Source organism: Talpa occidentalis, unplaced genomic scaffold, assembly GCF_014898055.3.
Source record: "Talpa occidentalis isolate TD23 unplaced genomic scaffold, MPIMG_talOcc4v2.1 talOcc4.11, whole genome shotgun sequence".
Taxonomy (NCBI): domain Eukaryota; kingdom Metazoa; phylum Chordata; class Mammalia; order Eulipotyphla; family Talpidae; genus Talpa; species Talpa occidentalis.
In genome coordinates this window covers 17,178,561-17,191,719 of record NW_023601104.1, presented here as the reverse complement: position 1 = coordinate 17,191,719, position 13,159 = coordinate 17,178,561, and the positions used below count along the sequence as shown (strand labels likewise).

Below are 13,159 nucleotides of genomic sequence, written 5' to 3'. Positions count from 1 at the left end.
TTAATGGTCAGAAATATCAATGGTAGGCTGAGTGTGCAAATGTAACTCAATATCAGGAGCTCATTTAAGATGTTTCCCAGGAAATCACTATAAAGCTAAGAGACATCTTTAAGGCTCCCTTTCTCCTACCTCTCCTTTTTTTTCTCATTACAGTACATGGGCTGCATTGAAGTGCTGCAATCAATGAGGTCGCTGGATTTTGGCATGAGAACCCAAGTTACAAGGTAAGAGAATGGAGATCGGGGGGCACTGAGAGCTACAGTTTAAAGTCATAATTTCTCCCCAAAGGAATTTCATGCACTTCTTCAGAGTCACCTCGAGCTGTTGTTTAAATGACTGGAAGGTAGAATAAACTCCAGGAACTTTGGATAACTGATGTTTATCTCATAATGGGAAAGATTTCCCAAATTTTTGGTGGCATAGCTGTATTCTATGAAAGAATTGACAAGACGGTGCAGTCAGCAGAATACTGGCTTTCCAGGTACGAAAATTATGCCTAAAAATGCGGGATATTACAGAATCTCAGACTTGCTGAAGAAGTAGCTGAGCAGGGAAGAACTTTCCACATCAGAAAACCCAGCCTCTCCCTATCGATGGCATCCTTGACATGAGAATCCACCTACTTCTTGTCTACGTCTCCACCTCTATGGACAAGGAGCTGATGGAGGAATTGAACCAAATGGGCCTTACTCAGGGTGGCCCCGGGCAGCTCAGTGGAATGATGAACCAGAATCACTGTTACTCAGAGTGCAAGTCAGAAGTAGAAATATCAGGTAAAGTTCATTAGGCCCAGATTCAAAGCAAGATTGGAAAGAGGAATAAATTTCTTTAGCCCCAGATTCCTTTTTTTTCATATGAAGTCAAAGAACATCCATGTATCTCTAGGGTTCCATGAAATGCCCTTTAGAAAATGCTATTGTGGGCTCTCCTCTTTAAGATGCGTTCAAATCTGCCTTTCTAAACTTCTCATCCACCCTCAGTGTTCCCTCTGAAGTCCCAAGAAATGTAATTGTGTGTGTGTGTGTGTGTGTGTGTGTGTGTGTTTACTCTTGGTGGCTACCTCAACTCTTGGTGGCTTATCAAAGAGGCTCAGTAGATATTTATTGAATAAATGCATGGTTTCACTGGGCAATCTCCCAGCTACATGTCTTTCCCCCTTTTAGTTTCTTCTTCACATTCTCAGTCTCTTCAATGACTCTTTGCGTGGCATGGTTTCTAGGCTATTTTCTACCCTGTCAGCTCTAGGAACACATTTCAGGCTTTATTTCAACCTGATGATCCTTAATCTTGAGAAATTCTTTCTTCCCATATCCTCAAAATGGGAGGCTGAGGCTACCGCAGGTGTCTGAAATGAGGGCATAGAACAAAGAAATGCCCATTGTCCTTACCTGAGGATGACTGATTTTTGCTCATTCATCTGTTTATGGACACAGATATTTATGGATTGTTCATTAAGTTCCTGAAACTTCAAAAAATAGGATGCAGAAATCTCTGACTCCATGGAGCTTATATTCTGCTGGGGAAACAGACTTTGGCAAGGAAACAAATACATACACAATATATTTTCAGGTGGCAATGAGTGCCATGATTTTAATAACAAAGCTGGATAAAAGGAAAGAGATGTGGAGGTGGGATTTCAAATTTTATTGTTTTCTAGTTATAAAAACACTATGTTTTCTTAGACCTTTTAGAAAATGCAGAAAAGCATGGACTAGAAAATCGCTCATAATCTCACTTAGAAATGTCTATAAACTATGTTGTGTTTTGGAATATCTTTCTGGTCTTTATTTCTTATGTGAGGTTATAATGATTTTTATAGAAACATCCAAAAAATATTTAATACCATCTCTCCCCTCTTGAGCACTATACTGTTGTGAAATGTTTGAAAGCATTTTTTATTGTGCTAAAATATGCATAACATAAAATTTACCATTTTAAAGTGTACAGTAAGTGGCATTAAGTATAGTCACGTTGCTATGCAACCACCGCCACCCTCACCTACAGAACTTTTTCATCTTCCCATTGAAACACTGTATTGAGTAACTAATAACTCCTTATTCCCGGCACCCTCTCCGTACCCCCAGCCACCATTCTACTTTCTTTCTCTATGAACCTAACCTGTAGGTACCTCCTATAAGTGGAGTCACACAATATCTGTCCTTTTGTGACTGGCTTATTTCCCTCAGCATGATGTTCTCCAGGTTTATCGCTAGACTAAACAATATAAATAGTTTGAAGGTTACTGATGCACATTGCTAGATTGTTCTGTGGAACTGTGTTGGATGATCCTCTTCCCTCCCAGCTGTGTCTGTTTTTTGTTAGTATTTATTTTTTTTAATCTTTATAAAAGTATAAGTCATTATTTTCCCACTGCTTAGTAAATGGCAAAAGACTATTTTTTTCCTCTCACAAAGATCCAATTTATGAGTAATGTACATACCCAATGAAGGTGTTTGTGTATTATTTCTTGTAGATGTGCCTGTACAGATTCAGGCATGACAGACTGTGCTCTGGGAAGATTTGTGGAAGCCGGAAGGTGGCAGTTTCTTTTTTTAGATTTGGTGGTGGGGAAGGCATGTCTGAGAAGAGAGGAGCATGAGCATGGGAGAGCAGGAGAGGCGTGCTCCTGGTGGAGGGAAGACGCATCAGTCCACAGCTTCAACAACAAGGCTTATAAGCCAGGAAGATAGCTTTGTAAGAGTGGGAGAGTAAATATAAGACAGTGCACTGGGCCCTGACTCAGGGGAGGAAGAGGCCATCTGATGGGATAATAAAGGTTTGAGATGCCTTAAGATGCCACGTGGTTTGACTCGAAGTGGGAGACTTCAGTAGCCCAGATGTAGCTCTAAAGCAGTGAGGCTGATTCCATGTGCCACAGCAGAACAGAAGTCTCCTGGCTTCAGAACCATGTGTTCTAGGCTGTCCGTTCCCCACTGCTAGTCTTTCCCTGGAGCTTGTAGAATTTGAGATGCTACATCTTGTGGGCTCACCAGAAGACCAGGGACACCTGATCCCAATGGGTGGAGAAGGTGAAAACCTACAAAAAAGGTTAGCTAGACGACAAGGAGGAAGATAGAATAAGTTTGTAAAAAAATTAGTAAAAACCTCAATTTACCGGACAGAAAAATTATTATTGCAGAATTGACCTCCGGTTCTTTTGTGCAATGAATTCCTTAGTAGCATTTCAAAGAAAATTTAATATTCAAGAAAAATTATATTCACTTTTTTTCTCCAGGTGCTCACATATGGCTGAACGTGAGATTGATCTTTGAAACTCTTGGTCTTGTGGGATATTGTGCAAGAGGATGTAAGTGGGTATAAGCTTAGCTGTTACATAGCTTAACAATAGATGCTCCGCTATATGTTCACTGGATGGGGCATTTTATTTTAGATCAGGATTTTTTTTTTTAACATGCTCTCTCACCTTCATGTTAGACTGGTGCACTCATTAAGTGCGGATCTCAAAGCCATAGGAGTGTCAGAGGCCGGAAGCATATGATTTCATTGTACTCATGTAACCAGATTCAGAAAATAATTTGCTTTCCCCCAAATCTCTAATTCCCACCCTATTTACCTAACATTTTCTCTTCTTCCTTCTCTTAGCTTGTCCTTCTTTATCTTGTTCTCCTTTTCTTTCCTCAACTTCTATGTATTTTGATATTCAAATCACCTTATTACCAATTGTCATTTTAACGATGTCATCATTAAAATATTGTGGTTGAATCAGGTTTCAAATTTTTAAAATTTCACATATACACAGTTGAATTTATTTTTAAAAAAGATTTATTTATTTATGCATGCAAGAACTGGGGTACAGGCCAGAGGTGTTGGAGAGGGGAGAAGATTCACCAGAGACAGAGTGGGGAACAGAACAGGCAGATTGACTGAAATACACTGCTGAGGGGAGCAGCGGGCAAGATAGGAGAGGTCTGCTATGCCATGTAGGTCAGCTCCCTGGCTGGGGAATCAAACTTGTGCTGCAGTGGCTGTGGCTAGCTTCCTAGTGCTGCATCGTAGTAACCCCTCGCGCCACCAGGGAGGCCCCACAATTGCATTTAGTTCAAAATCTTATTTAGTCCAATAATGCAATTTTTCAACAGACAAGTTGGAATTCCAACGAAAATACTTTTTTTTTTTGTAACCATGACTCCTGACATTTTCCATCAGACATAAGATCAAGCTGTGAATGCTGACAAATTAGTGTAACTATTGCCACTTCAGAGACTAGTCATTGCCTTCAGGTTGATATCCCACCCCTCATCACGGTCTTGCCATTCCTATGCTAATAATGCTTTGTTACAGATTAATAGGCTAAGGTGGAGCCATGAATAAAATATACCCATTGGGCCAGCATTTGAAACAGGAGAAAGATGGTGTAGAATTCTTATCTTTAGGAGAGATCTTTCTACCACTTGTTTGAAGGATGAACCCACAGGGCATAAACACAGAAAAGTACTCAAGCAGAGCACCAAAAAAAAATTAAATAAAACAACAAAAGGCAAGGGGCTATTCATTGCCTTAGCATCTCCTCTGAATTACACCCCTTCCAAAGCATCCACCCTACCTCTCCACCTTGACTCCAAATTTTGTCCCTGAAAGAGCCCCTGGGTGGCTTTTCTATCGTTCCTCTACTAATTCTCACCCAGGCGTTTATTCTCTTCACTAACAATTCTGGACCAGGTCTCAGTTTTCACTAATTGAGTATTCATTCAAGTATTTTTTTTTAAAGATTTATTTATTTATACAAGCACTGGGTACAGTCAGAAGCGCGGGAGGGTGAGAGAATTCACCAGAGCCAGAGCGGGGAGCAGAGCAGGCAGAAGGACCGAAGTACACTGCTGAGGGGAGCAGCGGGCGGCAGGAGAGGTCTGCGCGCCATGCGGGACCCTCCTCCTGTGGCCGGGGAGCAGCTGGGGATCGAACCAGTGCTGCAGTGGCTGCGGGCAGCTTCACAACCCAGTGCTCAACCGCCCTCATTCAAGTATTGAGTATTCATTCAATCAGGCAAATGAGGAAGTTTTCCCTGATAGGAAAGAGGAAATCAATCAAAAGGAAAACAAAAGCTCAGAGTCACAGTTCTCTTCAAAACACCTGGAAAACAATATCAACAGGAAGTAAGAGAAGAGGATGGTGAAAATCTTGCTAACACTGTCAGTCATTTGTTCTTGCCTCTAAAAATGTTCTTTTGAAGGAACTCTCCTACACTGCTGGTGGGGATGCAGACTGGTCCAACCACTATGGAAAGCTGTGTGGAAGTTCCTCAAACTACTAAAAATGGAGCTACCATATGACCCAGAATTCTACTCCTAGGGATTTACCCAAAGGACATAAAAACATTAATTCAAAAAGATACCTGCACCCCTATGTTTATTGCAGCACTATTTACAATAGGTAAACTATGGAAACAACTCAAATGCCCAAAAATAGATGACTGGATCAAGAAGATGTGGTATATATACACAATGGAATATTACTCAGCAATCAAAACAGATAAACTCATGCCATTTGCAGCAACATGGGCGGAGCTTAAAGGGACCATGCTCAGCGAAATAAGCCAGAAGGAAGAAGAAAAATATTGGTTAGTTTCACTTATAGGAGGACTCTAGGGGAACCAAACAAGGGATCCAGAAAAAAATAACAACAACAACAATAATAAAAAAAATTAGCAGGCAACTATAAATCAGAGACAATCTGTGAGGGAGAAAAAGGGATCAAAACGGGAGAGACGAGCACAAGGGACTATGGTGTTGGTTCACGGGTGAATTGGTGGTGGGAATTTTACGGGGAATACACAATGATGTAAAAGATATAAATAAAATAAATAATAAAAAAGAAAGCAGTGCTTCCCTGGTGGCACAAGGGGTAACGACACAAGCTATGAAGCTAGCCACAGCCACTGCAGCATGAGTTTATTAGGGAAAGAGCAGGTTTATTAGGGAAAGGAAAAGGGACAGATTTTGCTAAGAGAGGCCTGCATGGTTGCAGGCAGGCAGCCTTGATGGTCACAGGCTGCCAGGAAGCTGCTGCCCTGCAGAGGGAGAGAGTTCGTGAAAGTGTTATGGGGCAGGGAGAGGGGCACCCCAGACCCCGCAAACCTGCCTGCTCTAAATAGGTTCTGCCATCCGCTACATCAACACAAACCATATGAGACTTTAATGGGAAGGAACGTTAATACAGTTAGGAAACAATACAGGAAAGGCAAAGAATCTAGTTTCTAAATCAAGTAACCAAAGTTACCCGTCCCCTCATGGGTAAAAGTCCACCCAAGCAGGATTGGCCCAGAGCAAGGCCCCAAAGCCTGTCACAAGTTTAAAGCATCTTCCAGTGGGGACCCACAGAAAAGGATCAGAAACAACCGGTCAAGTCTGGGAGGAAAGGAACAAAATCAAAATCAAGACAAAAACCGCCATTGTCACCTCCCCATGGGTCTCTCACCCACATCCGTGTCACCCAGTCCACGACCAAAAAAGGCAAGTGTAGTTTCTTCACGTGTCTCTCAGCTCCATGTGCCTCTTCCAGGTCTCCTTCTGGCTCTCTGTCCTGCTTCCTTCCTTCCCCAGTCTCCTCTGCAGCTTCTTCTCTCCCTACTCAGCTCCACCCTCCCTTGAGTGGGGCAGGAGACCTGGAACCTCCCCCTTTCCTGGGGACCACCCTGTTACAAAAGGAAGCACTTGCATAGTCACAGGTGGGCAGTGGGAGTGCTGCTCTGAGCCTGTGCAGAGACTGCACTGATACAACCCTTTTTCTTTGGGAGAGGTCACTCCTCCATGGAGTGGCCAGCTTGTTGCTGATGTTGGGTAACAGGCAAAAAAACAAACAAACAAACAAACAAACAAACAAAAAAAAAAAAAAAAAAAAACAAAAAAACCGAGAAAGGGACCAATCTCTATATCTTTACCCTCAGGCCTGTGCTCCGTGGAGCTCTCTGATGCTGCTTGGATCTCCTGCTTTGTGATAAGGCATTGGGGCCTAAGGGTCATGACCTCTACAGCTGGGTTAATGGTCATGTTATTCCCCTCGACCCCCACCTCCTTGTGTGAGTCAGGTTTTAGTCTTGTGAGGTCTCCTTTCCAGTTTTTCTATTCTTGTCCTCCATCACCCACATGGCGCAGCAGGCCTCTCCTGACTCGCCCGCTGCTCCCCTCAGCAGTGTATTTCAAGTCCATCTGCCTGTTCTGCTCCCCACTCTCTCTCTGGTGAATCCCCTTACCCCCCGACACCTCTGGCCTGTACCCCAGTTCTTGTATGCATAAATAAATATTTTTTTAAAAGCAATACAAGAAAATAAGAAGTTTAATAGAGATTTTTTTTAATTAAAAAAAGTTCTTTTGATTTTTAAAACAAAGCTAAAATAATGGGGAAAAAAAAAATCTCAATTGACCTGAAGCACACGCACACGAGCTCAAAAAAAATTGGGTCACTAAAGTCTGCACCCCGACTTCCCTCCCTTGGGGAAGCATCCACATCATACCAAGTAGAAAAACACTTTCCTTTCCCCTCTGGATGCTCCTTCTTTTGTCTGGGTGGAACCTGTCTCAGATGCTGAAGGAGGAAGAACACCCTGGGGATCTGCCCTCAGCAGAGCTAGCAGAACCTTCCAGGGGATGTTAACTTCATCACCACAGCACATAATCTGCCCCAAGGGGCAGGACACATCTCCAGATCATTGTCTTACTGCTCTGTCCTCTTCCTGTATTTAGCCCCTTACATTTGTAGCTCCTAATTGGTAATAAAATCAGCCAGACTGAGCAAGAGGCATCCTGCACAGGATCTGCCCACGCCAGACTCCCAGACAGCTGGGAAGCAGCAGCTCCAAGTGGGTTTGCCTCATTCCCGTGATTGTCATCCTGGGGTCTGGGAGGTGTTTGAGAGTGGGTGGGAGTGCTCCCACAGGGTGGGGATTCCTGGCTAAAGGTTCATTGTCTCCAGTTGATCATCCAGGACTGAATGTTGTGGTTTATTTGTCTGCCCTGTTCCACATTATGGGAGGAAAAAATCCTGAGTAGGTTGTTTATTGAACTGCTGGTCCAGACAGTAAGCAGGCTATTCGGGTAATTGGGTACTAGGTAGAGCAACAAGGAAGCAGTGCTCATAATTCAGAGAATATTGTAATTAGACTAATTTCCTGTTTGTAACATTATTGCTCCTGAGTAATTTTAATTCTCCAAATTTAATGCACTATCTTGAAATTTTGATTCTTTGGTTCAATAAGACATTAAAGTTCTTCAGAGACAAATGCATACTTCTGGTGTGTGTGTGTGTGTGTGCACGCATGTGTGTGTGTGTATGTGCAACCATCAGATCCAAGCTATGATTGAATGAGCTACATATAAAAACCTGTATATGTAGTTTCTAAGGAATGTGAATATCTGGAGGGAAAGTATTCTGTAAATATCTGGGGAGGTTCCAGGTTCTCCTGCCTAAATGAAGATACTTGTTTGCAGATAGGCTGGCATTTATCTATATTTCCTGAGCAATGTAGGAATGAGACTGGTTGTAGCTTCACACATATAAGCATGTGTATTATTGTATCTCTGTGTAAAACTTGGAGTACCTGTGCCTGCACCTACCATGTGGATTCTGTTTTGCTTGTGAGCAGACTGTGAAGGAAGAAGCAGGAATGCAACCCACCTGGCCTGCGGGGAGGTGGGGGGTAGGTAAAAGGCCTAATCTGTTAACTTGCTAGGCAAGGGAACATTCCCCAGTGAAGAGAGTAACTGAGAAGAGTAGTAAAGAGAAAAAAATCAGGAATGATCGTTCTATTTCATGGCGAGTGCGCCTCTGGCCTGTACCACAGCTCTTGTATAAATAAAATAAATCTTTTAAAAAAATAGGGAAATCTTGCCACTTGTGACAACATGGATGAAACTGGGGGCATTATGCTAAGTAATCCAGACAGAGAAAGACAAATACCTAATGGTATCACTTAAGGTGGAATCTTAAATTGAACTCATAGAAATAGAATAGAATGGTGGTGGCAGAGCGTGGGCTGTGATAGGAATGGGGAGATGTTGGGAAAAGAGTATAAACTCTGTGTCAATGTATAAGGCCTGAGGATGTAATGTACAGTATGGTGACTCTAGTCAATAATAATATAGTGGGCCTCCCCGGTGGCGCAGCGGTTGAGCGCTGGTTTGCGAAGCTGCCCGCAGCCTCTGCAGCGCCGGTTCAATCCCCGGCTGCTCCCTGGCCACCGGAGGAGGGTCCCACATGGCGCGCAGACCTCTCCTGCCGCCCGCTGCTCCCCTCAGCAGTGTAGTAACAGTAGTAGTAGTAATAAAAACAGCAACAATAATATTACTAGGCTGTTAAGGGCTTTCCATGTGTTATCTTTGCCTAAAAACTTGCAACCTGGGCCTCCCCGGTGGCGCAGCGGTTGAGTGCTGGGCTGCAAAGCTGCCCACAGCCTCGGCAGCACTGGTTCTACCCCCGGCCACGGGGCGAGGGTCCCACATGGCGCGCAGACCTCTCCTGCCGCCCGCTGCTCCCCTCAGCAGTGTACTTCGGTCCTTCTGCCTGCTCTGCTCCCCGCTCTGGCTCTGGTGAATTCTCTCACCCTCCCACACTTTGGACTGTACCCAGTGCTTGTATAAATAAATAAATAAATAAATAAATAAATCTTAAAAAAAATAATAATACTATAGTGTATAATTAAAATTTGCTGAGAGAGGAAATCTTGTTTAAAGACCTAAAAAATTTTATTTATTTTAATAAAGTACCATTGCTTTGCATCCTTGTTAAGAAATCCTGATACCTCCCCTTAGGTGTAGTCACTGTAACTCTTCCACAACGAAAACACCCATAGTCCTCCACCATAAAAGAAAGTAAATCTTAAGTGTTTTTACCAAAAAAAAAAAAATAAATAAAAAAGATACATAAGCGAGGTGATGTATGTATTGATTAATTTTGTTGTAGAAATCTTTTCACAACATATACATATATCAAATCATCACATACACAATTTAAATAAATGGCAAGTTTATTTGTCAATTCTTTACCTTAATAAAGCTGAAAAGAAAAAAAAGGGAACTGACACATGGTATATTCATCTGGGCTGCCATAAAAATTACAAAGATTTATTCTATTTACTTATGTATATAAGAATGGGGGAGTGTGCTAGAGGTGCAGGGTGTGAGAGGATTCACCAGAGACAGAGTGGGCAGCAGAACAGACAGATTTACTGAAATACGCTGCTGAGGGGAGCAGGTGAGACAGGAGAGGTCTGCTGCACCATGTGGGTAGTTCCCTGGCTGGGGGATTGAACTCGTGCTGCAGTGGCTGCAGATAGCTTCATGGTGCTGAGACTTAATCGCTTGTGCCACCAGGGAGACCCTCAGAGTAGGAACTTATAAACAACAGAAGTGTCACTCTCACAGTTCAGAGGGTGGGTGTCTGAAGTCAAGGTGCTGCTTGGTGGGTGAGGTGGCAGGCTCCTCATGGTGCACTCACATTACAGAAGGGGCCTAGGAGCTGGGTTGGGGTGTAAAAACACTATGTAAGAACACTAATCCCACTCATGAAGGTAATCCAGCCTCATGACTTAATTACCTTCCTAATAATACCATTACCTTTGGGGGTTAGGATTTTATTGTGCAAATTTTGGGGAGACAAACTTTCAGATTCAGGTGTTCAAGCAGACCTTGAAGACATGTTGAGTGAAATCATCCACTGTATGTATAATTTCACTTATATGAAGTACCTAGAGTCACCAGATCCAGAGATAGATGGTAGAGTGGTGATTGCCAGGGCCTGGGGATACACGAAAGGGATGGAGTTATTATATGAGAAATACAGAATTTCAGTTTGCAAGGAAGAAAATTTACTGCAGATGGTTGTGATGGTTGTTCAATAACGTAAATGCACTTATTGTCACGGGACTCTATACTTAAAATGGTTAAAATGGTCAATTTTATGTTAGGTACGTTTTACTACATTTTTTCAAAGGTTAATTATTAGATGAGTTACATTTTTGGAGTATTCAATGCCATATAAATTAATTTAATTAATTTATTTTTTTTAAGCACTTGAGGAATTTTTTCTTTTTTAAAGATTTATTTATTTGTTTGTTTATTTGTTTATACAAGCATTGGGTACAGTCAGAAGCGCGGGAGGGTGAGAGAATTCACCAGAGCCAGAGCGGGGAGCAGAACAGGCAGAAGGACCGAAGTACACTGCTGAGGGGAGCAGCGGGCGGCAGCAGAGGTCTGCGCGCCATGTGGGACCCTCCTCCTGTGGCCGGGGAGCAGCCGGGGATCGAACCGGCGCCTCAGAGGCTGCGGGCAGCTTCGCAACCCAGCGCTCAACCGCTGAGCCACAGTGGAGGCCCTAAATTAATTTAATTTTATTTTGTTGAAAGGATTCAAAGCCAGGAAGTGAAGAGTGACTTGAGGCTTTAAAGCCTGAGCTTCTAGAAGATACTACAGCCAAGAGAATTTAGTAAGGAGTGCATAGCAACTTCGCCCCATTTCTTGACAGAATTGGAAGTAAAGCCCAACCAAAGGGCTGCTGTAGGGCAGAAAGAAGAATGTGGCTAAGGGTCTAATGTTTGTTTAGCACTGCACAGAGCTTTTGCATCCGTGTTCCCTTGTGGGCCACACAATCACTTGGAGAGGGGTGTCCTATAACTCCTCATTTCAGAGCAGGGGAAGCCGAGGCTCAGAGAAGGTAGGTGACCACCCCAGGATCACACAGCTCCTTTGCTGCAGCTCAAACCTCAGTACTCTCACTCCAGATCCTGTCAGCACTTAGTGTTTCCTGACGACATGACTTTGGTTTAGAGCTGTGAAACTGCTCTTGTAACTGCCACTAGAGCAGATGGTGGGAGACGATTGAGGACATAAAAGCAGTCCTGAGTTGTTTTTAAAATCACGTCTAAGTGAGAGAACAGGGTTATTCTCATCACCATCACTGATGGTGGTCCTCGTGGGACATCAGATTCTTCATATAGTCTCAGCTTTGTTTTTCAATTACAACATATAAACCTGGCTTGCTGGGAGAATTGGGAAGTAAAGTATTATGAAAGAAAAATAGACAAGTCACTGGACATAAGCGAGAGTAACTGTTTAGTGTTAGGTTTTCCCAGTTTTAAGTTTAAGAACTAAAGTGGGCGTGTATGGTGTATATTCATTTGTAACATGTGTTTGTCATTTATTGTGCACATTTTCTAGTTCATTAACCATGAGTAGTACTTGCTTTGACCAGGGATTTAAGATGGAAGAAATAATTCTAATGTGTCTACTAGACACAATTCTAGTGTGTCTACTTGACAAAGGTATATTCAGTCTTTTTAGCTTTAAGTAACAGAAAATGACTCTGCCTAGCTTATACCCAAAGGGAGATTTCTTGAAAAGATATTGGGGCAGCTGATGGACCCTGAATATCAGTAAACACTAACTCTAGAAGAGCAGGGGTCAGGGCTCCCCAGACTAAAGCAGCAGGAGTACAAAGACTCCCCACTTTTGGTTTTTCTCAGGGCCAAATATCAAATTCCCGGGGAACTAGTCCTGGAGCAGTCATCCTGGGCCAGAACAGAGTAACATTGTGGCAGTGTGGTAATTCTATTAATAATCATATACTGGGAAGAGGAGAAATAATAGGGGGAACAGGAGGAGGAAGGAGGAAGAGAAAAAGCAGGATGAACAGGTCTTAAAATATAGAGGTAGGAGATGCAGTAAAAAATAGATTTCGACCTCTAAGGGAAAAAAAGACTTTAGGTCTATTTCTTTGAACACCTTTAAAAACAATTGGGGCTATTGCATTTAGATCCCCCCCCCCCAAAATCTCCAATAAAATATAAGGTTTACAAAATTGTTAATCAAATGTTTAAAAGGGACAAAAACATATATAATACCTATACACGTGGTCTCAAAACTTCTTGAAAGGTTCAGCCACCACATAAAACAACAGCTCAATACACTAGCTATGATAACATTAAACATTTGACGCCTATATCTATGGTCACCTTGCTAGTTTTGTCTTTTTCCTGACCTTTTGTTTGGTTTCTTATACGTGAAACCATAGTACGTGATATTTGTAGTACCCCAAGCACCCTGAACCATGATCCAAAGACTCATATACATTTCTAATTTGCTCCAGGAGAAGCGTCAGCAAACCACAGCCTGCAAGTACAATCCGGCGTCCTACTTGGTGTCAGTTTTGC

The 13,159-nt window shown here is 42.6% G+C and overlaps 1 protein-coding gene across 2 annotated transcripts in view; it reads left to right on the top strand.

The window, feature by feature from the left end:
* The window catches only part of SHC4 (SHC adaptor protein 4), a 129,750-nt gene that overhangs the window by 41,380 nt on the left and 75,211 nt on the right, over positions 1-13,159 (top strand). For both annotated transcript variants that reach the window (XM_037502439.2, XM_037502440.2), the window contains exon 2: positions 154-224. In XM_037502439.2, the coding sequence (XP_037358336.1) occupies positions 154-224 (71 nt within the window). The remainder of the gene's footprint in view (positions 1-153; positions 225-13,159) is intronic.